The sequence below is a fragment of the Rosa chinensis genome, chromosome 3 (assembly GCF_002994745.2).
Source record: "Rosa chinensis cultivar Old Blush chromosome 3, RchiOBHm-V2, whole genome shotgun sequence".
NCBI classification, from domain to species: domain Eukaryota; kingdom Viridiplantae; phylum Streptophyta; class Magnoliopsida; order Rosales; family Rosaceae; genus Rosa; species Rosa chinensis.
Genome location: NC_037090.1, coordinates 12,098,679 through 12,123,537, shown reverse-complemented (window position 1 = coordinate 12,123,537; position 24,859 = coordinate 12,098,679). Strand labels below are relative to the sequence as shown.

The 24,859-nt window shown below is 39.3% G+C and overlaps 5 protein-coding genes and 1 long non-coding RNA gene across 7 annotated transcripts; all 6 read left to right on the top strand.

The window, feature by feature from the left end:
- The first annotated feature begins 3,639 nt into the window (after positions 1 to 3,639).
- LOC112193828 (aldo-keto reductase family 4 member C10) lies at positions 3,640 to 5,787 on the top strand. Its single transcript, XM_024334072.2, has 7 exons — positions 3,640 to 3,782; positions 3,863 to 3,913; positions 4,004 to 4,080; positions 4,215 to 4,302; positions 4,629 to 4,904; positions 5,019 to 5,267; positions 5,508 to 5,787. The coding sequence occupies exons 1-7, from the start codon at positions 3,663 to 3,665 to the stop codon at positions 5,592 to 5,594; spliced, it is 948 nt and encodes a 315-aa protein (XP_024189840.1). The 5' UTR covers positions 3,640 to 3,662; the 3' UTR covers positions 5,595 to 5,787.
- Positions 5,788 to 6,175: 388 nt separating this feature from the next.
- On the top strand, positions 6,176 to 8,402 carry LOC112193829 (NADPH-dependent aldo-keto reductase, chloroplastic). The gene is made up of 7 exons (XM_024334073.2): positions 6,176 to 6,470; positions 6,567 to 6,617; positions 6,704 to 6,780; positions 6,923 to 7,010; positions 7,246 to 7,521; positions 7,731 to 7,958; positions 8,269 to 8,402. The coding sequence occupies exons 1-7, from the start codon at positions 6,351 to 6,353 to the stop codon at positions 8,350 to 8,352; spliced, it is 924 nt and encodes a 307-aa protein (XP_024189841.1). The 5' UTR covers positions 6,176 to 6,350; the 3' UTR covers positions 8,353 to 8,402.
- Positions 8,403 to 8,705: 303 nt separating this feature from the next.
- Positions 8,706 to 11,081, top strand: LOC112193831 (NADPH-dependent aldo-keto reductase, chloroplastic). The gene is made up of 7 exons (XM_024334075.2): positions 8,706 to 8,969; positions 9,090 to 9,140; positions 9,266 to 9,342; positions 9,505 to 9,592; positions 9,803 to 10,057; positions 10,268 to 10,495; positions 10,822 to 11,081. Exons 1-7 carry the CDS (start codon positions 8,850 to 8,852, stop codon positions 10,906 to 10,908), a joined length of 906 nt encoding a protein of 301 aa, XP_024189843.1. The 5' UTR covers positions 8,706 to 8,849; the 3' UTR covers positions 10,909 to 11,081.
- Positions 11,082 to 11,558: 477 nt separating this feature from the next.
- Positions 11,559 to 14,080, top strand: LOC112193826 (NADPH-dependent aldo-keto reductase, chloroplastic). The gene is made up of 7 exons (XM_024334070.2): positions 11,559 to 11,910; positions 12,063 to 12,113; positions 12,257 to 12,333; positions 12,476 to 12,563; positions 12,862 to 13,137; positions 13,263 to 13,511; positions 13,793 to 14,080. The coding sequence occupies exons 1-7, from the start codon at positions 11,791 to 11,793 to the stop codon at positions 13,877 to 13,879; spliced, it is 948 nt and encodes a 315-aa protein (XP_024189838.1). The 5' UTR covers positions 11,559 to 11,790; the 3' UTR covers positions 13,880 to 14,080.
- Positions 14,081 to 18,031: 3,951 nt separating this feature from the next.
- Positions 18,032 to 20,813, top strand: LOC112193832. Its single transcript, XM_024334076.2, has 4 exons — positions 18,032 to 18,315; positions 18,395 to 20,196; positions 20,395 to 20,492; positions 20,690 to 20,813. The coding sequence occupies exons 1-2, from the start codon at positions 18,217 to 18,219 to the stop codon at positions 18,893 to 18,895; spliced, it is 600 nt and encodes a 199-aa protein (XP_024189844.1). The 5' UTR covers positions 18,032 to 18,216; the 3' UTR covers positions 18,896 to 20,196; positions 20,395 to 20,492; positions 20,690 to 20,813.
- A 199-nt stretch (positions 20,814 to 21,012) lies between these two features.
- Positions 21,013 to 23,676, top strand: LOC121052246. 2 transcript variants are annotated; one of them, XR_005808639.1, is made up of 4 exons: positions 21,013 to 21,647; positions 21,746 to 22,456; positions 22,978 to 23,146; positions 23,407 to 23,676. It is a non-coding gene; the product is annotated as an uncharacterized LOC121052246 (long non-coding RNA). The 2 variants fall into 2 exon arrangements; XR_005808640.1 differs by having other exon boundaries at positions 21,015 to 21,647; positions 21,746 to 21,947.
- The last annotated feature ends 1,183 nt before the right edge of the window (positions 23,677 to 24,859 follow it).

Sequence of the window (24,859 nt, the reverse complement as noted above, 5' to 3'; positions counted from 1 at the left end):
TCTATTTAGTCATTACTCATTTACCTTGTGATGGTGAGCCTGGCGGACTGACACTTACCTACGTGGACTTCCTTTTGCTTTTTGCTTTCTGTAATTTGGGTAAAGGACTAGAATTTCGGGACTGAATACTTTTTTAAGGGCTAAGTACTAGTTACTATCTTTTAGTTTAGGTCTAAAATCAATTCAGTTTTTAGACTTTCAATTTCATTAAAAACACCCTTATACTTTCAATTTTAATCTAATATGTCAAATTTGTTAATTTTTTTATCTAGGTTCTAGTTATAGTTGAGTTTTTTGTTTAAAAACTTTTTATTTGATAGATTTCTAATAGTGAGACCTACTTCTAAACTAACTTTGCATAGCACCTCAACACCACATCATAAAACATAAGTCCCATATGAGCCACGTCAGCAAGTTAACGGATTCAATTAATGGAAAACGGACCTATTAGATAAAAAATGAAAGTGCATGGGTGTTTTTGATGAAATTAGAAGTTCAAGGACTGAATTGATTTTGGACTCAAACAATAGAGTAGTAATCAGTATTTAGCCCATTTTTTAATCAACCGTTTGAGTGGCTCACTTTTTTGTTATATAACGGTAAATCAACTGTTAGATTTTTATGTATGTATGTATAAGTAAATCATTTTTGACAATTTTTTTTCCTTCCAAATTGCTAATTATCAAGGTACTGAACTAGATCACATCAATAGACGAATCAAATCTATCAAACATGAATCGTTCATGTTTATAACTGATAAATAACGATTATCAATGCCTTAACGATTTTTAGTTTGGTTGAAAAGTTGCATAAATGATCTACGTATGAATATCTAAACATCTAATTGTTTATTTGTGAAAATGTGATGGGTCTCACAAAAAAATATTCAACTAGTCCTCATTAGAAGCTCTTCCCTATAATTTCTTTTATTTTTCATATCATATGATGTTTCGAGTTTATAATTCGTTGTTATGATGGTTTTTTAGGCGAATTTAGTAGTTACATTTAGAGCAACAAATATTTTGAAGTATGGTAGAATTTTTGGTGATTTTCATCTGCTTGATAGATTGTGATAAACTGCTAAGCAAAAACAGCAGTAGTCGTCAAGCACTCAAGCTCCAGTTTGAGTTAGTGATAACCAAAATGAATACAAAATATGAAGTTAAGGGTACCAAATAATAGTTTTAAAATAAAATTCACACTCCTTATTTTACAATTTATATTCTAAATCTCATTATTTAGTAACTTAAATTTTTTTTTGATTAAATACTCGTTACTCCTCATACTTTTGCATGAAAAACAGTTTAGTCCAAAATTTTAAAATTAAACAGTTTAGTCCTTATTATTTCTAATTCTCACACAACAGGTCCTAAAATGACTATTATACCCCTCACTGTCTCTCTCTCTCTCTCTCTCTCTCTATATATATATATATATAATGTGTGTGTGTATATATCTATCTCTATACATATATACATATATATATATATATATATATATATATATATATAGAGGGAGAGAGAGAGGCATAAAAAATAAAAAATAAAAAATAAAAAGAGAGAAAAATAAAAAGTGAGGGGTATAATAGTCATTTTAGGACTTGTTGTGTGAGAATTAGAAAGAATAAGGACTAAACTGTTTAATTTTAAAATTTTGGACTAAGCTGTTTTTCATGCAAAAGTATGAGGAGTAACGAGTATTTAGTCTTTTTTTTTTTATAAGAATTTCCTCTTTCACTCTACGATCTATTTATCGTGAAGCAAATCGTGTGACCCATAGATTGGCGCATCTTGCTAGTGTTGAGTGCTTAGATGATTATTGGTTAGAGGAGACTCCTGTGATGATCCGAGATGTACTCTACAAGGATTCATGTATTAGTACTCGAGGTTCAGGTTATGTGTCCCCCTCGCAGTATAATTATCTTTTAAATAATAATAATAATAATAATAACGGGCGTGAGGTTGAGCCTCCCAATTAGGTTGGGTTCCAAACGCTTTTTAAAAAAAAAAAAAAAGGTGAATGCATATTACAAATTAAGAAGTGTGAATTTCATTTTAATTTTAAATTTGCAATAAGTAAACATCAATCAACTTAAAGTTCAATTATCGTTTGTTCATTTTGTTCCTAAAAGTTAATTATGTATCACTCATAGTCTATTCATTCCATTTTCTCACTCAAATATGATACTAGCACGTTGGTGGTACTTAGTACTTTCTCAAATTTTTATACAGATGATTAGTCATGTTGAGAACTTCAGATCACCTCGTTTTAGACTCATATTAAAGCAACTTTAGTTTCATGAGTTAACACGTGTCAATTATCACCTTATTATATGATTTTAGTCTGTGTCATATTTATAATTTTTTTTGTTTTAGAGTTTATACGTATTTTATAAAGTAACCGACAAAAATTATAACTCAATAATAGAGAAGAGTTTTAGCTTCAAATCAACTCATTTTCATTGTTTATTTTGTGCGTACGTATGTTTCTAAAATTCATCCAACCACCAACCACCAACCAATTGTTTTTCATCATTAGGTGCTACTTTTGTTAAATCCCGAAGTTAACCACTTGCTAATAAGAGACAAATGTTGCATACTTGCATCTGTAAATGAAATAAAAACCCTTAAAAGAATATGTTATTATACCTAAACAAGCAAAGCCGTCTAAAGACAATGATGTTTCAACTAAAACAAAGAGAGAAGCAAACCCATTTGGATCAACATCATTACGGATGGACAATGACAACAAATCAAAAAGAACGGGAGAGAGATAGAGAGTCAAGGCATGCCTTGGATATTTGTGTTTGTCAGCCTCACTTCCTCAATAGAGTAAAGCAAAACCGACTGTGTTGGGTGCATAATGATTCGATACTCCACTAACTACAGACACAAAAGAACCCAACTTTTTTGGATTTACAATTTTATTTGAAGGAACCAAGGAGCAAAAGATATATAGAGTGAGACACAAAGGCCAAACCAAGAAAAGGAAAGAGGCACATGTGTCCTAAACCGTTGAAAACTTAACAATGACTAACTACTACCTGGAAGTCTCTAGCCTCAGTTTTTATTTCATACTTGAAAATTATATAGTTTTTCTCCCTCCATATTGAGTAAATAGTAATCGGTAAACAAAGCTTCTTGGTAACCCTTGAGATTTATTTCTCGAGCTATTTTGCACTTACCCAAACAATAAAATGGAAATTATTCTATGCACCGACGGTGCAAGTGACCCAACTCTTATAAAATAATATTCTCTCACAATAAAATTGGGTTAAGGTACATTGTTGGAGCCAACTGTCTCCGGACTTCGCCATAATTACAGAAAGAACAATTAAAGAAAAGTCACCAGATACATTGCAAAAATTCAAAGAATGTACCTAGAATTAAGTCAATTAACATTAAAAGTAATATTAATTCTAGGTAATATTTGATCCTAAATTATTGCCAAACTCTTCGTTAAACGGCCGTCCACATATCAACGTCTCACCTTTTCAGCAAACTCCAGTACCCCAGTTAGTGCCTTATTTACAATTTTGCCACGATATGACGTCACCAGTCAAAGTCAACAGCATATGTGACGTGTATATAATACATGAGCGTTTTACGAGGTTTCTATTCCACAGTAATCGAACATTCTCATTTTTTTTTTACTTGGAAAATATGGCGAATGCGATTCGATTCTTTGAGATGAACACCGGAGCGCAGATTCCGGCCGTCGGTTTGGGGACGTGGCAGGCCGAGCCCGGCGTCGTTGGCGATGCCGTCACCGCCGCCATCAAGGTATTACAATAATGGTGCAGTGTTTTTTTTTTTTTTTTTTGTGTATGTGTGTGAAATGACTCAAATGGTGGTTAATGCAGGTTGGGTATAGGCATATTGATTGTGCTCAAATTTATGGAAACGAAAAAGAGGTATTCAAAATTTTAATACTTGATTGAATTCAATTTTGTTTCTTTCATTATGTGATTTTGATGTTTAAAATTCAATACTGGATTGTGTAGATTGGTTGTGCTCTGAAGAAGCTATATGATGATGGTGTAGTGAAGCGTGAGGACTTGTGGATCACTTCAAAACTCTGGTCAGCTTATGAACCTAACACTCTTTTGGTCTTTTACTACGTGATTGTAAAGGTCTTTTCTACGGTGATGATTATGTAGTTGAAAATTTTGAAGCTTGAAAATTTGAAATTATATATTTGTATGCTCTGTGCAGGTGTAGTAATCATGCACCAGAAGATGTGCCAAAGGCACTAGATGGCACCCTGCAGGACTTGCAAAGTGACTATCTCGATCTGTACCTGGTACGTAAAGCACGTTAAAATCCTCAGTTACATTTTTTTGTCAAACAATGTGACGTGTTATGTTTTGTGGAGGATGAATCTAGATCGTGCATTTGAACAAGTCCAATCGACCAATGTCTGGACTTGATATGCTTCTAACAGAGTAAAAGCATAGCATTTTCTTATTAGGCAGATTTCATTATGTGACTATGGAGTTTGTTTATATCAGGAAAGAAGGATATAATACAGGCCATTAAGCACAGACAGCAACCTTGCAAGTCTCACTATTTCCATAGACTGATATAATCCTCGTCTATTTGCCACTAATTGTCGAAAATTGTTTGTAGATTCACTGGCCAGTCAGCATGAAAAAGGGCTCAACAGGCTTTAAACCTGAAAACTTTTCTCAACCCGACCTACCAAGTACTTGGAAAGCAATGGAAGCACTGTATGATTCTGGCAAGGCCAAGGCTATAGGAGTTAGCAATTTTTCCACAAAAAAACTTGGAGATCTGTTATCGGTGGCACGCATACCTCCTGCTGTTAACCAAGTGGAATTGCACCCCCAATGGCAGCAGCCAAAGCTAAAAGCATTCTGCCAATCTAAGGGAGTCCACTTAACTGTGAGTGTTCTGATAGCCTGATGCATAGCAAAGTTTTCTTCTTTTTGTTTCCAAATGCACCTGCTGAGGATTAGTGATTGCTTGTATCATATTGTAACGAATTTCTCATTTCAGGGGTATTCGCCATTGGGATCCCCGGGTACAAGTAGTATTAAGGGTGATGTCCTTAAGAATCCGGTTCTTGCATTGGTAGCAGAGAAGCTGGGCAAGACTCCTGCACAAGTGGCTCTCCGTTGGGGGCTACAGTCGGGTCACAGTGTGCTGCCTAAGAGCACAAAGGAGGCGAGGATCAAGGAGAATTTTGATGTTTTTGATTGGTCCATACCTGAGGACTTGGTTTCGAAGTTTTCTGATATAAAGCAGGCAGGCATCTTGTCTTTATTACTTCTCTGTTCAGTCTTTTTGTTCTTGAATTCCATTCGTCTTTCGGTGTTATTTGGTGCTTATCATGATTAGACTAGGAATGAGACCTGACTAGCTTCAAATCTTTGTTGTTTATGTAATTATGTTCAATGGCTTTATGAATCAATTGGCATTGCAACATCATGGTCATTTATATGTACTCGGTGTTTTCTCATCGAAATATTCTCTGCTTTTTCACAGGAGAGGCTGCTTAAAGGCACTGGATTCGTCAATGAGACTCACGGTTTCTACAAGAACATTGAGGAACTTTGGGATGGAGAATTGTGAGCAGATGCTACATGTTACAGAAACATTTGCCTTCTCTTCATGCCTTTAGCTCGTTCTTTCTTTTGGTTGTAGTTTCACTAGTTAGAGTTAATTTCCATGTCTCAATGCCGATGGGTGAGTCCAGAAGTTTGGCACCTCTGTACTTTATACAGAATTTCAGGGAATTGCTAATAAATTTCATTGAAATATCAAATGCAGTAGTTATCCAGACTGATCTTGCACAGTTGTGTGTGGACTAAAATCCAGTAATCCACACAATCTCTATGCATCAATCTCACCAGAAGCTAAAACCCTGTACATGATAAATACCAAAAAACCATTGTTTTGAGTTCACTCCACTATTTGGCTTCATAGCCTGAACATGTCAGATAAACCAAAATCCAATCAAAGAAATAATGCAAATGGAGTCAAATGTAGAAGATGTACGGTATGTTCACATATCGGTATATCAAATATAGATCACACTCCCTATAGCACTAATCTAACTCCTTATATACACTAGATTTATATCCACTTCAAAAAAAAAAAAAACTAGATTTAGATCAGGCTAACTAGTCTACAAAATGCATAGAATCGGTCTGCTTCAATATCACATTTATCAAACGAGGGAATTGTTATTACTTTGATCATATATCTACTATTTAAAAAAGAAAAAAAAAGAGCCTTATAAACTGCCAAGTGTCGCTCTACGGAAGGGAACGGGATTGTAATATCTGAACCGGCGATGGGTTTGGAGCCAAAGAAGGCAGAGAGAAAATGGCGAACGCAATTCGGTTTTTTGAGTTGAACACCGGCGCCAAGATGCCTTCTTTAGGCTTAGGCACTTATCGCTCCGACACTCATCTCGTGGGCGACGTCCTCACCTCTGCAATTAAGGTATCACTCACTCTTTTCTCACCACTAAACCTTCAATGCCAATTTCTTTGAGGAAATGCTGAGCGTAATTTTGGGTTCGTTCGTTTTCGTGGGCAGATTGGATATCGTCATGTTGACTGTGCCCAAATGTATGGCAATGAGAAGGAGGTAGACACCAGAATTTCAAAGATTCATTCTTTGAAAATTTACATCTTTGATTTAAACTTTTGAGAGCAGTTTCTGGTTTGTGGTAGATTGGTGATGCTTTGAAGAAGCTATGTAATGATGGGATAGTGAAGCGTGAGGAATTATGGGTCACTTCCAAACTCTGGTTTGTTTACACTTGGAGATTGGTTTAAAACGCTGCTTAGATTTTCTAGCATTCAAAATCTTGTAGATTTTTTTTTTTTTTTTTTTTTTTTACTTTATGGAAACCGGAAGATTATCTGAGTAAGAATTGAGATTATATGCAGGTGTACTGATCATGAACCAGAAGATGTACCGAAGGCATTTGATAAAACTTTGCAAGATTTGCAACTTGACTATCTGGATCTTTATCTTGTATGTGGACTACTTTTAAGCTTTATTGTATTTATACCAAGGAATGTGACCAAGTCAGTGGGTTTGATGCTCTTAATATGATTTGGAGGTCAGATGGAAATGAGTAATCACATTCTGCACAGTGATTTGAGACATGTGCTTGAGTCTCACTAGGAAATTTATTTTGTTCTCTGGTGTTCTTAAAGTAATGATTCGTAGTTGTTTATTTGCCATGACTGTCATATAAATTTGGTAGATGCATTGGCCAGTCAGCATGAAAAAGGGGTCAGTTGGCTCTGATCCTGAAAAATTTACCACACCTAACATACCCAGTACATGGAAAGCAATGGAGGCACTGTATGATTCAGGCAAGGCCAGGGCAATTGGAGTCAGCAATTTCTCATCAAAGAAGCTTGGAGAACTGTTAGAGGTGGCACGAATACATCCAGCAGTTAATCAAGTTGAGTTGCACCCTCAATGGCAGCAAGCTAAGCTGCATTCTTTCTGTAAATCTAAGGGAATCCACTTAACTGTGAGTATGCTGATATAAGTTCATATATTGTTTGTATGGATAGTAATATCTCAATCTTGAGCAATGATCTAGTTTTGTTCTGATGACATGGACTTCTGTAAATGCTTTGGGAATGGAATGGCCTAGTTTTTCAGTTCTGCCGTTTCCAAACTCAGCATGGACTAATTAATAAATGCTGGTTGCAACTTGTGATGATAATCTTATTGCAGGGATATGCACCATTGGGAAGGCAAAAGGTGCTTGAACATTCTATTGTGAATATGGTGGCAGAAAAATTGGGCAAGACTCCTGCACAAGTAGTTCTTCGGTGGGGGATGCAAATGGGTCACAGTGTAGTGCCTAAAAGCACAAATCAGATGAGGATTCAGGAAAATTTTAATATTTTTGATTGGTCTATACCTGATAACTTGTTTGCCAAGTTTTCTGAAATTGAGCAGGCAAGTGCCTATTCCTTTATCCCCTTCTTTTCTTTTCTTCACACTGTTAATTTGATCTAGTGTTTGTGTTTGCTTATCATTCTATGTGAAGTAATTCTAAAAGGAAGCTCTGTTTGCTAGCACCTTTGTGTTTGTTCTTTGGCGCTTAAATAATGATGTATGAATTATGAATGAAATTTCTGACTGGGAAGCTTCACATTGGTGACGTTGTGCATGTTCAGTATCAAAAATCAGTAACCACTTGCAACTCTCCTGATCATTTCTATGTTTTTGGTGTTTGACGTTGTAAATATTACCACTTTCCTTGCAGGAGAGGCTGCTTAAAGGTACTGCATTCGTCCACAAGACTCACGGTTTTTACAAGACCATTGAGGAACTCTGGGATGGAGAGTAGTGAGCATACCGTGGATGTTAGAAAACATTTGGCTCTTCTTTATGCCTTCTTCGGCTAGTTTATTTGGTTGTAGATTGATTTTCAATGCAGAAGGGTTAATTGGCACTTCTGCTGAACGATGTTTTTGGCTCATATGATAGTTTCAGATACAATCTATTACCTGCGCCATGAGAGTTTATGTATGATGTTGCAGTTACTACATCAGATGTTGGGTCTTATAATCCTACTGAATTAAACAGCAAATGTAACTCAGAGCACATCAGGTTCATTAGTTTGGCATGCGGACCGTGTTAAAAGTTCTCCCACTCATAAGAATTCTGGTCTATAGAAATTTGTCAAATGTTGACAAAGTAATGTAGAACTTGCAAGGAAAAAAAAAAAAAACAACCCTAAACAAAAACAATAGACTTTCGACAGCCTCCTAAAATATCTACAGTGTTTGACCCGTGGTTGGTATATGTTGGAAATTGCGGCAGAGACTCGCAGAGTGAGAGAGAATGGCGAACCCAATTCGTTTTTTTGTGCTGAACACAGGCGCCAAGATGCCTTCGGTCGGCTTAGGAACATTCCGCACCGAACCTCATCTCACCGTCGACCTCTTCACCACTGCCATTAAGGTGCTCTCATCCTTCAATACCCATCACTAAATTGAGTCTCCTATTTATTTATTTATTTATTTTTTGACAATCTTACTATATTGAGTTGAGTTGCTCATATAGCATCTGAATTGTGTGCAGGTTGGGTATCGTCATATTGATTGTGCTCAAATGTATGGCAACGAGAAGGAGGTGACACCACACCTTCAAGATTCTTTTTTTCCTTTCTGATGAATGCTCATTTCTTGAAAATTTCATATGCCAATTTCTGCTATTGTTTATTTATTTAGCTTCATAATTGTTTGTGGTGTATGTAGATTGGTGATGCTCTGAAGAAGCTGTGTGATGATGGGATGGTGAAGCGTGAGGATTTATGGATCACTTCCAAACTCTGGTTTGTTTCCACTTGCATTAGTTGAAACTCTGCTTAGCTTGTTTAGTATCCAATTATCTGAAGTTCTCTCTCTCTCTAAGGAAATGACGTTTTCAACCGTAGTTGGCTGTTGACGGTTTTACTACCCGATTTCTGAGTTAGGATGATTATCATTATGTGCAGGTGTACTGATCATGAACCAGAAGATGTACCAAAAGCATTTAATAAAACTTTGCAAGACTTGCAACTTGACTATCTGGATCTTTATCTTGTATGTGAACCAAATCTAAAGCTTTACCCTTTTCTAAATGTTCCAAGAAGATGTCACCCAGAAGTTGATTCTTTATACTCAACACAAATTTGAAGTGACATCAATTTGGAGAATCTCACACTCGTACTAGCGTGTTTATCTAGTTTTCGTATGTTCATAAATTTAGTTTGGTTGTCTATCTGCTGTTGAATGTGATTAAACTTTTGGTAGATCCATTGGCCAGTCAGCATAAAAAATGGAAAGCTCACTCAACCTAATATACCTGCTACTTGGAAAGCAATGGAAGCACTCTATGATTCAGGCAAGGCCAGGGCTATTGGAGTCAGCAATTTCTCTTCAAAGAAGCTCGGGGATCTCTTAGAGGTGGCACGGATACCTCCTGCTGTTAATCAAGTGGAGTTGCACCCTCAGTGGCAGCAACCTAAGCTACATGCTTTCTGTCAATCTAAGGGAGTTCACTTAACTGTGAGTATGCTGATGTAAAGTCATTATTTGAACTTATGATAGTAATATCTCGATGTTGAGCAAAAATCTGGTTCTGTTGTAATCATGCTATGATGACAATGAATGATTTCAGAACAGAATGGACTAGTTACGAGTTTCCATTTTTGGGGTCCAAATCTCAGCGGTGCTGATTACTGATGTATTGTTGTTGTGATGTGTATGTTATTCCAGGCATATTCACCAATGGGAAAGAAAAAGGTCCTTGAGCATTCTATTGTGAAAATGGTGGCAGAAGAATTGGGAAAGACTCCTGCTCAAGTAGTTCTTCGGTGGGGGTTGCAAATGGGTCACAGTCTAGTGCCTAAAAGCTCAAATCAGACCAGGATTCAGGAAAATTTTGATCTTTTTGATTGGTCTATACCCGAACACTTGCTTGCCAAGTTTTCTGAAATTAAGCAGGCAAGTGCCTTGTCCTGTTCCCCTTCTTTGCCTTCTTATTTTCTCAGATGTTGAATTTGTTTAGTTTTTGTATGTGCTTGCCATTTGGTATATGAGTAAAATGTGGAAGCTTGGTTTGATGGCACATTCTCTATAAGTAGAGTCTCTATTGGTGCATCGTTCGAGTGGATATATCAGTAGGCACTTGTAATTAAAATTCGACTTTATGGTGAATGTGATCTGAAATGTGATTTGACTGTAAATATTAGCTAAAACAAAATTAGTTTTCCATTATCTAGTTTCTTTTGGGATGATTGAATAAACTTTCTTTTTGGATGATCGTGCAGGAGAAGCTTATTCAAGGTACTGGTTTTGTGCATGAGACTCTTGGTGCATATAAGACCCTGGAAGAACTCTGGGATGAAAAGTTGTGAGCAGCTTGTTCGAGTACGTTATACACGTGCTACTGGTGTTAATGGTTTAGACCTGATTTGTAAACCCACTTATCTGTAACGATTGTAAACCCATTTATCTGGAAAATATGTTTGCAACTGAAATCAGCATATTAACCCATTGGTATTGTGATGGTGGAAGTGTTGTGACCTTACTTTTGTTTTAGGGCAAATGCCCAATAAGGTCACCAGACAGGTGGGTAATTTCCAAGTCTTTCATTTTCTATATCACAATAAAAGCTTCCAGCTTTTCCAAAACATCTGACTGTATCCGTGTCATCAGCCAAAACCAACCAAGAGTACAAGACTACTATTTCCCATGTATCTGCACATTTGAACAATTGAACTCCACATGCATGGTAAAGTGTCTTCTAGTTGCTCCACAAGCATGGTTTACATATTTCCTAGGTCTTGTATTTTACTACTCGCATGTTGGAATACTTCTAATCCTTTTACTGATCACTAGAAGTTTGCTGAAGAAAAAAGTAGTATGCAAAAATGAATTCGAGTTGTGATTAGAATGCTCTACCATCCTCGTGATAAGGCCCCCTTACAGAATATTCGCTTCATCAAGAAACACAAGTCTGACACACCCTTTGAAATGTGCATTTAAAAGTCGGTGGGTAGACAGTGATCTTCTTCTTCCTTTTTCCTTCTTTTCTTTTCGGTGAAAAAGAACTGGTTCCCACACGACTATCTCCACAGGTGTCACTCTGTTGGCCAATCATAACTGCCACTATATCTTCATTAGGACCATACTAGACTGTTCCATATTCTTTCCATCTCTTCCCACACAAAGAGGCCAAGCGGCTTTTATACAAGCATTCATCACTCTTTCTACTTCATTTCTGTGAAAATTTGAAAATGGCGGACGATATTGGTTTCTTTGAGTTGAACACCGGAGCCAAGATGCCTTCTTTGGGATTAGGGACCTGGCAGTCCAGCCCCGGCTTGGTCGGTGAAGCCGTCGCCACCGCCATCAAGGTCTTCCTCTTTCCCTCTGAAATCAAGATCACTAGTTTATATGCTTTTTCTTAAAAACAAAGATCAAGCCTTTCTTGATGATATTGATTATCTGCTGTTTGATTTTGTAAAATCTTAGCAGTCTAGTAAAGTTGTGATTGTTGTAATTGCAGGCAGGATATAGGCATATTGATTGTGCTCAAGTCTATGGCAACGAGAAAGAGGTAACTGAAATTGCTTTTGCTCAAATCTAAAGATTTTGTATCATTTCATTTGTTATTGTCACTGTTTTTCTTTCATGTATTGGTTATGATTTGCCTCATTTTTTTGAAGATGGTTAGGTTGTTAAAATTTTGTTTTCTTGTAGATTGGTTTGGTTTTGAAGAAGCTGTTTGAAGATGGTGTGGTGAAGCGCGAAGAATTGTGGATTACCTCCAAGCTCTGGTTCGTTATAAGTGCAATGCTATTGAATCGAAATATTGACTATCATGAATGTTTGTAATGAGTGCTAGTTATTCATGATCTAAAACCTTAGCCCTCCTATGTTTTATATATACTAAAAAGCAACATGGTCTGCACTCTGCAGGTGTACGGATCATGCCCCAGAAGATGTACCAGAGGCATTGGATAGGACTTTGAAAGACTTGCAGCTTGATTATGTTGACTTGTACTTGGTATGTTCTGGAGTGTGTGCATATGGTTTATCAGATCATTCAGATGGCTTTAACATACATAAGTGTCATGCCTAGTTCAGGTTTAATCTGCATTGTTCAAAACATTTGGCAATATACCCTAAACCTTAACGTGGTTTTTGAATATAACTTTACATCCAAAGTTATTCATCCATTTATAGTAATGCTGTCTGGCCAGACGGTGAAAATCATAGATAATTAGCCTCATCATCTTGAATTTATTATTCCATTTTATCACCATCGTTCAGCTGTAACTAATGACCACACTGAAAATTTGAAGATCCACTGGCCAGTGCGGATGAAGAAGGGTGCAGTCGGTTTTAAGCCTGAAAACCTTGTCGAACCAGATATCCCTGGTACTTGGAGAGCAATGGAAACTCTCTATGATTCGTGCAAGGCTCGAGCTATTGGTCTGAGCAATTTCGCTACAAAGAAGCTGTCAGATTTGCTGGATGTGGCACGTGTCCCTCCTGCTGTTGACCAAGTGGAGTGCCATCCTTCATGGCAGCAGACCAAGCTGCGATCCTTCTGCAAATCCAAGGGGGTTCACCTTTCTGTGAGTATGCAATACAATTGCTGAATGGTGGTGTCATGTGTCTTGACTCTTGAGCAAAATATTAGTAGTCGTAGCATTTTTAGTTGGTTAGAAAATAATAAGGAAGGTATATATTCTTCTTTCAGGGATATTCACCACTGGGTTCTCCTGGCACAACATGGATCAAAAGTGATGTCCTTAAGAATCCGATTCTTCTCAGCGTTGCAGAGAAGCTAGGCAAAACTCCTGCTCAAGTTGCTCTTCGATGGGGACTGCAAATGGGTCATAGCGTTGTTCCAAAGAGTACTAATGAAGCAAGGATCAAGGAGAATCTCGATGTCTTTGGCTGGTCTATCCCAGAGGACTTGTTTGCCAAGTTTTCTGAAATTGAGCAGGTATGTAGTTAATGGGATTGGTTCTTGTTCTCCTAGTATCGATACCCTCACCAATATGGTATGTTGGTTAGCTATATCATAACCATTGAACAAATTCCACCCTTATCATATAATGTGAAAGCTGCCAAAGTTTCAGACATCACTTGTCTTCTCTGGTTCTTCCAGTTGGTTTGGGATTAGATCTTGTAATCATTACGTTGATGATGATATCGCCACTGATAAATTGATGATTCTCAGGTAGTCTTTATCCCTAACAATTATATGGATCTCCAATTATGCAGGCAAGGCTGATTAGAGGGAACTCATTTGTTCATGACACTTTTGGACCCTATAGAAGTGTTGAAGAACTATGGGATGGTGAAATCTAGAAAGTCAGATAAGTTGAGCCTGGGAGCATATTTTATGTGAGATTGCATTTCGATGATTTGTATGACTGAAAGGAACTTGTAATGCTCAGCGTTTTGCTTGGCTTAGTGGACTAACTGAATACATGCGCTCATCCTACTATTCGAGCCTTCTGGCCCTCGAACCTTCTTGGTTTAATTTTACTGAAATTTTTATTGTTTTTTTTTTTTTGAGAATAAGGTTTTATTGTAAATTTGGTTTGCAAGAAACTTGGAATAAGAGCAACTCCAACAGCTTCCCTATAATTTTTGTATTATAGAGAAGCAAAAGTCAAACATTTAGCCTATTTTTCTTCTCCAACTCCAACAGATTCCCTAGTTTACAGTAATCTATAAAATCTCCATATTCTTCTTTAAAATTTTGGAGTTTGCTGTAAATATAGGGAATTTGGTTTTCTCTTTCCTCACTTTCTCTAAAATAGAGATAATTATAGGGAATCTGTTGGAGCAAAAGAGTCTTATTTTTTCCTAAAGTAGAGAAAAATCAAAATATAGGGAATCTGTTGTCTAAGATTGTCAATTGTAGGTTGAAACTGCCCAAAGAGGTGCCCTTAGGTAAATAATCGCATAAACAATATTTATTTGGTCATTTATTCCATATTTGATTTACGGTTTCATTGATACTATTTTCACATTAAGTTGTTTCTATTATGATTTAATAACATATATTGAATTTGGTTATGTTATAATGATGAATATTAAATGAGGCTGAGTCAGAAGCTCAAATCAAGCCCAAAGTCATAACAACAAACCTGAGCCAGAAGCTCAAGCCCAAGCTGCAAGGCCAGAACAGAAGTTCGCCACATGTTGCCATGACAAATGCCCAGTTGGATGCGATGTCTAGGTAAGGTTCATGTTTCAGCTATCTTGAGAGGGGTCTGATCCAGCTAAACACGGGGTGTATCGGTCTACTACTATTGTTATCGGTCTCGCTTATCTGCAAAACAGACGAAATTCAGAGGGAAGACTAGGTGTGCCGGCCTTCAACGCTCCGATGCCTAAGTCAGTATCGTTATAAGATAATGATAATGAAAAGCGATAGTAAACAATTACCTCTTTGGGTTGTTGGAGATGACCTTAATGTAGCAGATTTGTGGGAACTTGGTTCTATTTCTTTCGGTGTGGGACGCTTGGGATCCCTATATTGCCCCGTAGGGTATTAGGATCGCCGGCTAGGGGCCTTCCTTACTTCTTACATTGGCGATACAAGTCTTGTGCTTCAGATATTTGTGCCTAGGAGGTATGTGTATACCAACAAGTCCCCCAAGTCCCTGGTCAAGAGTTCTCTTAGGTGGGGAGTTTGTCTTTGGTACAAGTATTAGAAGTGCAAGGCGAGTTCATGCCACATGGTTTCCATACAGCCATTACCCCCAGTCCCCACATAAGATGAGTCTTAGCTGGGGTGAGGAGATTGGTCTCGCAATTGCCATTGTGTCATTATCGCGAATCAGTGATGGGGCTTTATGAGTCTTTTGGCGCATACTTTATGCCTTGGTGACACGTGTGCTGCCGGCAGTTGTTTTTCGTGTGTGGAAAGTTTGGTGTATTGGAGTCCGTAACGTGTAATAATGGTGTGGTGGTAGGGAGATGAGGCGACGACGCACGACCTCTGTAACGATCAGAGGTGTTGGACACGTGGTGAGATCTAGTGTCGTCGTCCTTGCACGTCCAACGGTCCCTGTACTCTCGTGGTCCCTATATAGGCGGAGGAGGGAGAGTGGGGTGGTTATTGTTCCTCTGTTTTCGTTGGAGATTGAGGTAAGAAGTGAAGAAAGTTGGAATCTTTGGTGTGTCAAAAGCCTGAATCTTTCGTTTGGTGGTCAAAACTCCAGGATGTTGGCGTTGTTGTTCTTATTTTCTTGTTGGAGAAGTGAACAGGTACGCCATCTCTCTGACTTTCCTGGGTTTCTGTTTTGAGGGCGTTTGGGTTAGTGTGAGTTGTATATCAAGGGTGGTGTTTTCCTGTAGGCATTGGGTCGTTGTGGGTTTGGTTAGTCACTGGGGAAGGCGAATTCTAGGTTTAGTAGGAGTCTCAGTTGCTGCTTCAGGGGATACCGGATTTTGAAATTTCGCAGAGCGGTTCGTGGAAGGCGATAGGTAGGAGACGGTTGATTGATTTTGGGTATCTGAGAGAATGGCGCGGAAGCATCGTAGTCGTGGTAGGCGGGAGGGTTCGTCTCGTGGGGGTGGTGAAGGTGCTTCTCGTGGCAGTGGTGAGGGCGCTTCTCGCAGGAGTGGTGATGGTGCTCCTCGCGGATGGGCCATGGGCCCTTCCCGGGATGGCAGTGAAGGTGCCTCTCACGGAGGTGCGGTGGGTACTTCTCGAGGTGGCAGTGATGGTGTTCCTCGAGGTGGTGAGGGATCCTCACGTGGGGTCCCGATTAGGGTACGTTAAGCCTGTTGCGGGTCCCCAGGTTCCCGAGGTGGAAGAAGTTGAGGTGTTGGAGATTGCTCATTCGCCAGGTGGGCGGTTACTCCTTGGCGAGATGCCCATTGACCAGCCTGGGCCGAGTATGACCGAGGAGCAGATAAACGATATGAGGTACACTTGGGGTATTCCGGGTAACGTTCTGCTGCATCCTTTGAGAGATAGGGAGTGTTTTAGTCATCCCAAGATCGGATGGGCTGGCTTTTACGAATATCAGCTCAAGTGTGGGTTGACGTTCCCGATACCAGAGGAGCTGCAGTATCTGCTGTCGTGCCTAAATGTATCGTTAGGGCAGCTATCGCCAAAAGCGTTGAGGCAGTTGATGGGGGTATTGTTGTTGTGGAAGCTCAACAGACTGCTATATCCCAGCATTGGCTAGTTTAATTCCCTGTTCAAGATGTAGTACTCGACCAAGGGTGGCGATAGTGAGTGTATTAATTTCAGGGCGCATGGCCGTGCAGTTATTGAGGATCTCCTGTCAAACATTTATGCTCGCTGACGGGGGAGGCCTTGCTTGGTTGGAAGCCCCTGGCAGAACCCGGAGATGGTGCATAGGCTTCCGACCCGTTTCCAGCCCATCTGTGAGTATCGTGATTGCATTTTGGTTGATTTTACCTTTGGCCGGTGTGTGCTAATAACGTGTCTTTGTATCGTAGTGAGGCAGGAGGTTGACCAGACCACACTGAAGCAGAAGCGCGTAGCTAGGGTGATGGGTGAGTTTCCCAGGGGAGCGAAGGGGTTCTATCGCCTGTGTAAGCTCCCGATATATGAGAAGTTTAATCTGGGGAGGTGTCCGAGTGAAGGGCTATGTATTGCTTTTAACGTTCAACCCGTTCTTTGTTTATGTTCTAACATTGTTTGTGTGCTTTCCAGCTGACATGTCGAAATAGCATCGAGCAAGAGTGATGCGCCTTATGCGGAGGTGGATACAGATGTTATCATCAGGGAGTTGTTGCGCGAATCGAAGACAACAAGGTGAGTTGACGTCGATCTTCCTGACAAAGTTCGTGTGACCGATCATCGGTGAACATGCAGTTACCCGAAGAGATGTATATGAGGTTTCCCGATACTGTGATGGAGTATCTCAACCAGCATGCCGAGGGGCACGAGGCTCAGTTTGCTCTGGAACAGGCTCGAAGTCCCCAGGGGCCTCGAAGGCAGGTGGGTGAAGTGGGCGAGCGTCCCTACATACTCAGTGGCAAGCACCAGTCTTCCGAGATTCGGGAAGTAGCGAGATAGTCCCCCTAAGTCTCTGTAGGAGGGTGGGAGCGTGGTGATGTGGCTCGGCCATTAGACCTAGTGATTGAGGTAGAGATCTCCGTCGAGGAATTGCTTGAAGAAGTGGAGCGACACCAAAGCGATACCAACGCTCGGGCTCGCCTGATGTAAGATACGGTGTTGGAACAGCTGGATGTTGTCTTGGGCGATGACATTGGCGGTCTAGTCTAGCGCGAGGTCATTATTGTTGATAATGGGGAGGCGGAGGTGACCAGCCAAGTTGTTGGTGAGACAGGTTCGGTTGAGGTTCCTGAGGTGCAACCCTAGTCTGGAGAAGGCGTGATTGGGGGTTGCCCAGGTTATCAAGGCGGGGACCCATGGCCAGGTTGGCGAGGGGGATGGAACCCGAGTATCGAATACGTGTGCTCGTACTGACGGGGTCGGGTCGAAGAAAACGACTGTATAGCAACTTTGGCTCAGGAGTCCCCCAGTCGGTGTTAGTGTCGATACTCATGGGGGCAAGAGGTCTCGAACTGAGAATGTATCGCGCTCTAGATTGACAAGTGGGGACTCGCGGGGTTCGTGTGATAAAGTTGCTAGGGGTCTCGTGCGCACCCTGGGCGAGATTGGAGTCACTGATGGTGCCATCCTTCATATGGTCGCCAATCTGCCGAATTGTCATCGCAACCGCAGTTGTGCAAATGCTGAAGATTCACGCCTAGGGTATCGGGAGGCTCAGGAGAGGCTGATGAGGGTATATCATTATGAGTTTGTATGTTCATTTATTCCTCATTTCTTTCACATAGGTATGCTGACACCGGTGTGCGATGCAGGCTGTGAACATGAATTATCATGCCTTTGCCGAGTTGGTAGCCCATTTTTATTGGGAGATAGCCCGACTGCAGGGGGAGTTGGATGCCAATAGGGAGCGGGCAAGCGAGCTGCAGAGTGCATTGGACCAAGGCCACGTGGAATGCGAGGATATAAGGCGAGCAGTTGATGAGGGGATTGCGAGAAGGATGGAGTTGGAGCGATCACTTGCAGTGGAGGAGGCTCGTCGTCAAGAGGCAAAGGATGTTATTGCCCCGCTGGGGGAGTCCAACTTGGATCTGACTAGGAAGCTACAGCGGGCGGAGGATGGCCTGAAGGCTTTGGATCAGGTTAGGGCCTGGGTTGGCGAGGGTGAAGAATGCCTGCAAGAGTTGGAGAGGCAAGTCCGGGAACGTGATGCAGAGTTAGAGCTTCCCAGTGCTTCTCTGGAGAGTTTAGCTCATTTTTCCCGATCCCGTGGTGGAGTTGGAAGGACAGGTCAATACCCTGCAAGGAGACGTTGACCGCTTGCGAGTCGTTGAGCTCCAGGCAGAGAGAGGGAGGCTGAAGTGGAGCGATTGAGGAAAGAGTTAGCTGAGTAACAGGCTCGGGCTATTAACTTTGCCAAGGAAGTTCTCATTTTGACAAGCTCCACAAGGCCAAGCTAGATGGAGCGGACAAGGCGGTGGATCTCTATTTTCAGTCAGCCCACTTTCAAGAAAATATGAACAAGGCCTTCTCGGATGGGGCCCTGCACTCGATCCGAGATGGTATCGATGCTGGTTGGATTGATCAGGAGAAGATGGTGCGGGATATGCAGGCCAAGAAGGCAGTGAGATTGTAGGCCAGTGCCGCGAGTGGTGGTCGAGGTGCTGGGGTTGTGATCCGGGAGCAAGCTACTGTATCGGAGCATGTCTCGGGCCAAGCCAGCGATCGCGAGACAGAGGACTCTACTGGCGAGCGAGGGGAGGTGCGAGTGGATGCAGAGGGCGAATTGAAGTTTTGATTAGTTAGGGTTTAGCTTCTGTTTCCACCAACTTGTTGATCTTGTCTCTATGTTTTTAAAGCCTCAATCTTTAAGCTTGCATGTTGCAGATCTTGAATTTTTAACTTTGATGGAATTTTGTTTATGCGTTTTTGAGAAACCTGGGTGTTGTATGATTTGGGATTAGGGTAAATTGAAGTTTTGATTTACTTGATTTTGGAGGAGAAAGCAGCATGGGTCGGATTGTAATGTTTACTTCTATTTTCTTTTTAAGTATTGTTTTTCCAAACCAGTCATTGTTTCTGGACCACTCGTGTTGCTAGTTTGGTCTTTTGAGAGAACTCTATTTGGTCTTAGGTTGCAGGTCATTAAGTTTAGTGTTGTGTTTGTATGTTGCTCATCCTTATTAATGGGTACAAAGGTGAACTATTAGTTCATTTGATTAATTGGATTGGTCTGCTAGTGCAAAGAATGCTTTTGTAGCTTGGGTGAATATCACCCTCCCATGTTGATCATGCCATTTAAGTTATATGGTTAAACATAATTAGAGATGATATTTTTCTTTAATTTTACTTCTTTTTCTTATAGTTGGAGTTTTGTTAGAAATGACTAAAGAGGGGAGGGCAAGGAAGACTGTAATTTGAAATTCAGTTCTCTAGAAACCTCATTCAAGGGTTCCTGAAGGTTGTGTTTTGGAGGAACACTAACTTAGTTCCTGCTCTGTTATTTCTTATCCCTTTCCTATTTCATTCTTTTCAAGGCTACTAAAGCTAAATTGGGAGAGGGTTATGTCTCTATTCATGGCCTATATTTGACTCAGTAGTGGTACTAAGTGTTTGAGTTAGTAATAATGGTACATGTCATTCCATTTTTTTAACTCTGGGTATTGTAAAGTTTGATTTTGATTTTGATTTTAGCATCCTTCAATAAGGGGAATTCTACATTAGTGTGCAATCTAATTGGTTCTAAGTAGTGCTTTTTTTTTTCCCTTCCCTGTAAAGAGGTATAATGACTTTATTTTCAATTGGTTATGAGCAGATGGCACCATGGCTTGGCATTTCAAACACTGGAGCTGGAAATTTTGGGATTCACTTACAATACTTGCATATTTTGTGAAACTCTTCGTCTGCTACACTGTAAGTGCAATGCTTGTTGTATTTGCTGTGCCATTCTAGCTCCATGTCATTCTCTATGATTACTATATGGTACCATACTTGTATTTATACCGTACTACCTGCCGAAATAATGTTTTATGTTCCTCCTTGCCATTCTATAGTTTTCACAATCATTTTGAAGTTTTTCTCCTAATAGTATTTGCTGTGCCTTTTTCTAGATAACTACCAAAATGAATGAAATTCAAGTTTTGCAGGGGACTGCATTCTAGATGGTCCGGACCATGAGGTTTGCCTTTACACTTATAATTCTTAATCCATTTAAACAGTACAGTCCACCTGATATTTTGAGTTAAATACTGTTTACTCCCTATACTTATAGAGTTTCATCGTTTCAGTCCTTAACCTTCGAATTTCACCTAAAAAGTCTCTGAACTCTCAATTTCCTCCTAATTGGTCTCTGCCGTCAAATACTCCGTTATTTTGCTGACGTGGCGGTCGTTTTCCCCCTAAAAAGTCTATTATACCCTCACTTATTTTTTTTTTTAAATTAATTTTATTCTCTCTCTCTTATTTTTTTATTTTTACCTCTTCTTCTTCCACATAGAGCTTCTTCTTCTTCTTCCAAAAACAAACCCAAAATAAACTCAGCTCTCTCTCCATCTCTAGACCTTCGACGACGCTGAACAATTGAAATTGAACAAAAACCCCAAACTCCAACCTTGAACAACTATAAGAAGAAGAAGAAGAAGAAGAAGAAGAAGAAAAGCCCCAAAACGACGAATATGCCCCTTTTCTCTCTACCATCTTCTTCTTCACACCCAAATTAATCACCATAACCACCACTGAGCTCTCTTTCCATACCCAACCACCAATCCCATTGCAATCAACACCAAGCGTAAATGCCTTCATATCTTCATGAAATTACCCTTTACATTCTCAGGAAACCCACTTCATCACTATAGATTTACTAGGCCTGATATGGAAATACATAGTGGAGAATGAACAACTCTTTCATTCTTACGAAACTCTGCTCGTCAGCTAACTTCGGCGGCTAAAATCTCCATCTTCTGTTGCTCAGATAGTCATGACTTCTTCATAAAAGTTGTTCAAAATCGAGTCTTCTAAACTGTATTCAAATTTCATGAAAATCCAGCGGTTGAATCTTCCAAAATCAAGGTAAAACCAATGACTATTCATACAAAATTCTGTTTTGAAATGAAATGATGAATTGACTCCAATTCGTATTTACATGTCCTATTTCCTTTCAAATCCAGTCCCTCTTCGAAATGGGTTGAGTTCTTCTCTTGAGATTGAATTCAATTCATGAAGTACTCATTTCAATCTTGAGCAAGTTGAAGCCATCAAGGAGAGAGAGGCAAAAGGAGAACATATGCAATCTGGGTACCTCGCCCAGCCCAACACCAACGCCGCCCAAGCTGCCCAGCGCCTGCGCCGAAACCCGCCTATCTGTTCTAGGTATTTGAGTTTTTGGTGAGGTTTTGCTGGGTGAAGTGTTTTGATTCAAAATCTCATTTGGGTATTTGAGTTTTTGTGAGGTTTTCTATCAAGATCAAATTTTTTGGTTTATGTTAGTTTTGGGGCACACATTTTGATTGGAATTGGATCTAGTGTGGTTTGGACTTTGGAATGAAGAAAGTGATGGGACTGTACTCGATTGAGCTCACTAAGTTGTGAATGAATCGAAAAAATTGAATTGGATTAGGTGTGGTTGGTATTTGGTATTTGTGATTATATGGAAAGTGTTGATGTAATGAAAGTTGCATGCAAGTAATTATAGTTCTTAATTATCGAACATGGTTCTGCAGCAGTTAACGAAATTCGGGATCTAGTGATGATTCTGGTCATGGGTATGCATATTCTCCATCCAGCGAGAAGATGCTGGAGGATGAGAGCTTCCGGATAATAGATGGTCTTTAACCAGACAGAGATAAACAGAGGAGATGAGAGATGTGGAAGAAGAAGAGGTAAAAAGCGAAAAAAAAAAAAAAAAACTTAATTAAAAAAAAAAAGTGAGTGAGGGTATAATAGACTCTTTAGGGGGGAAACGACCGCCACGTCAGCAAGATAACAGAGTTTTTGATTTATGCTTGACGGTAGGGACCAATTGGGAGGAAATTGGGAGTTCAGGGATTTTTTAGGTGAAATTTGAAGATTAGGGATTGAAACGATGAAACCCTATAAGTATAGAGAATAAATAGTATTTAACTCTAAAATTTTACTTATTTATAAAATGGTTGATCTGATGGTGTTGTATAGTTTTGTTACGTTACTATCTGCTAGTGTCAATAATCCATATTTGATACTGTCATTTTCTTTTTAGATGATGGACTATTGTTATAAATGAATACTTGAAGAATGTCTTTCCATATTTACTTTTGACTTAATTGCTTTTCATGAAGTGTAATGGCAATAATGATATGATTTCATTATGTGTAGTAATGCTTTCATTAAAATGTATATCTCAATCTATTCTTTCTTATTTCAGCAAGTTCTACACTTCATCCTCCAAGTTCCCTGATGCCTTCTCTCTAGAGGATTGTGTTCCTCCCATATTTCTCAATTATGATATCTCTTCCTTCGGTGGCTGTCAGTGGCAATATGAAGCCTGACCAAGAATTCTAAAGCCACTCCACAAATTTTATTCTTCCATAAAGGTATTATTAGTCTGGGTTTTATTTCATTTCACTTCTGTCAATTAATTATGCCTTGTGTTAGTTTACATATCTTATTAAAGACAATATCTTCAGTTTTTTGCATCGAATTTAAATATGGGTACTTCTTTATAGCTAAATTAGTGCAATATTTGCTATTTTCAAATCATGAAATTAGTATTTTACAGTGAAGTAGAAGACATATTTCAATTTCAGTACTAACATCCAGGATATTAAACTAGAATCTAATTTTTGTATCTCAGGGTAGGATTGCAACGTTCTCAGAAAAGTTACGAGATTGACAGGAAGCATAGAAAACTTGCTCGAGGTAGCAGAGATGCAGCCATGGAGAGGAACATGAAGATATTTAAGTTTTTTTTTTATGTTGTATTTTATTTGAAATTGTATATGAATTGTACAATACATTTTAGAGATAAGTGGTTGTAGCTAGATCAAATTGTTATTTTTTTTATATATACTCCCAATTTTGCCATTGATATTGGTGGCATTGAGAATACACACTGATTCAGTAACAGTGGGAAATAAAAAGGTATCTTGCTGCATTGGGTTTTGGGATGCCACTGATGTTTTATCAGTGTGGATTGTCCTATAGCACCTGCAATAGAAGGGACTGTTAGCTCATTAGTGGCTGCATAGTGGGTAATGTCTTTAGCCACTGTTATCAATGTGCTTTGTCCCAATAGGGACTAATTCAAATCAGTGTGCTTTGGGGAAATTTGTAGTAGTGAATTCTTCCTTTGTTGTCTGACTTGATTCATAAACTCTCGTAAGAGTACGAATCATTGTCAAGTAAGGGAAGTATTTGAACCTTGATTATCATACTACGGAGATTAGTGGCTAATCCACAATCCTTGGATAGTCGGAACTAGAGTCACTAAGTAAATAAAGGAAAAAGAAAAAAATAAAATAAAAAGGCTATTCTAAGGCACCAAGCCTTAGCAATGCTCGGCTTTAGTTTTCACCAAAGCCTAATCAAAACTAAGAACCTAGTGGTGGATATGCACAAATGAGTCGAAAATTGTAGGAAGTTTTGAATTGTGAATTAACTAAATTAAACGCAACTGAAAAGTAAACTAAACAACTAATTAACGAACTAGAAAATTAAATTTGGGTTTTCAAATTAATGGGAACATGGGAGTGTTGGATGATTCACACTAACTATCTTGCAAATATCGATGCCAATTTCACAAATGCATACATTTCCTATATGTGTCGAGTCCCGTATCTAGTACCGGTTAAGCATACTAAACCAATTATCATTTCGGTGTATTGATTATGCCGGTTAAGGCCACAATCAACTCTCTAGTTTGAGCATTAGGCCGGTTAAGGCTGCAATATCCAAAATTAGAGGCCTAGAGAGCAAGAAAATAGAGACCCAAGCAAGCTTAGTTACAATTAAGCTAGCTAATGGTCACCACACTTAAATCCTAGATGCCACAAGACTAATACATTGTCAATTTATCAATCTATTCATCACAATTGCCCACAACATAATTTCAAAGGTTGACAAAGCCTAGAAACATGCTTCTAAGGACCAATAAATTCGGATTTAAAGCATACACAATGGAAATTGCATTTATTAAAAGTAAAGCATCAATATTTATACAAGATGAGTTAGGGCTTCACAACCCTAACTCCCAAAATTGTACTCACTATCCATAGTCAAATACATCATCAATACTGGAAATTATTCTA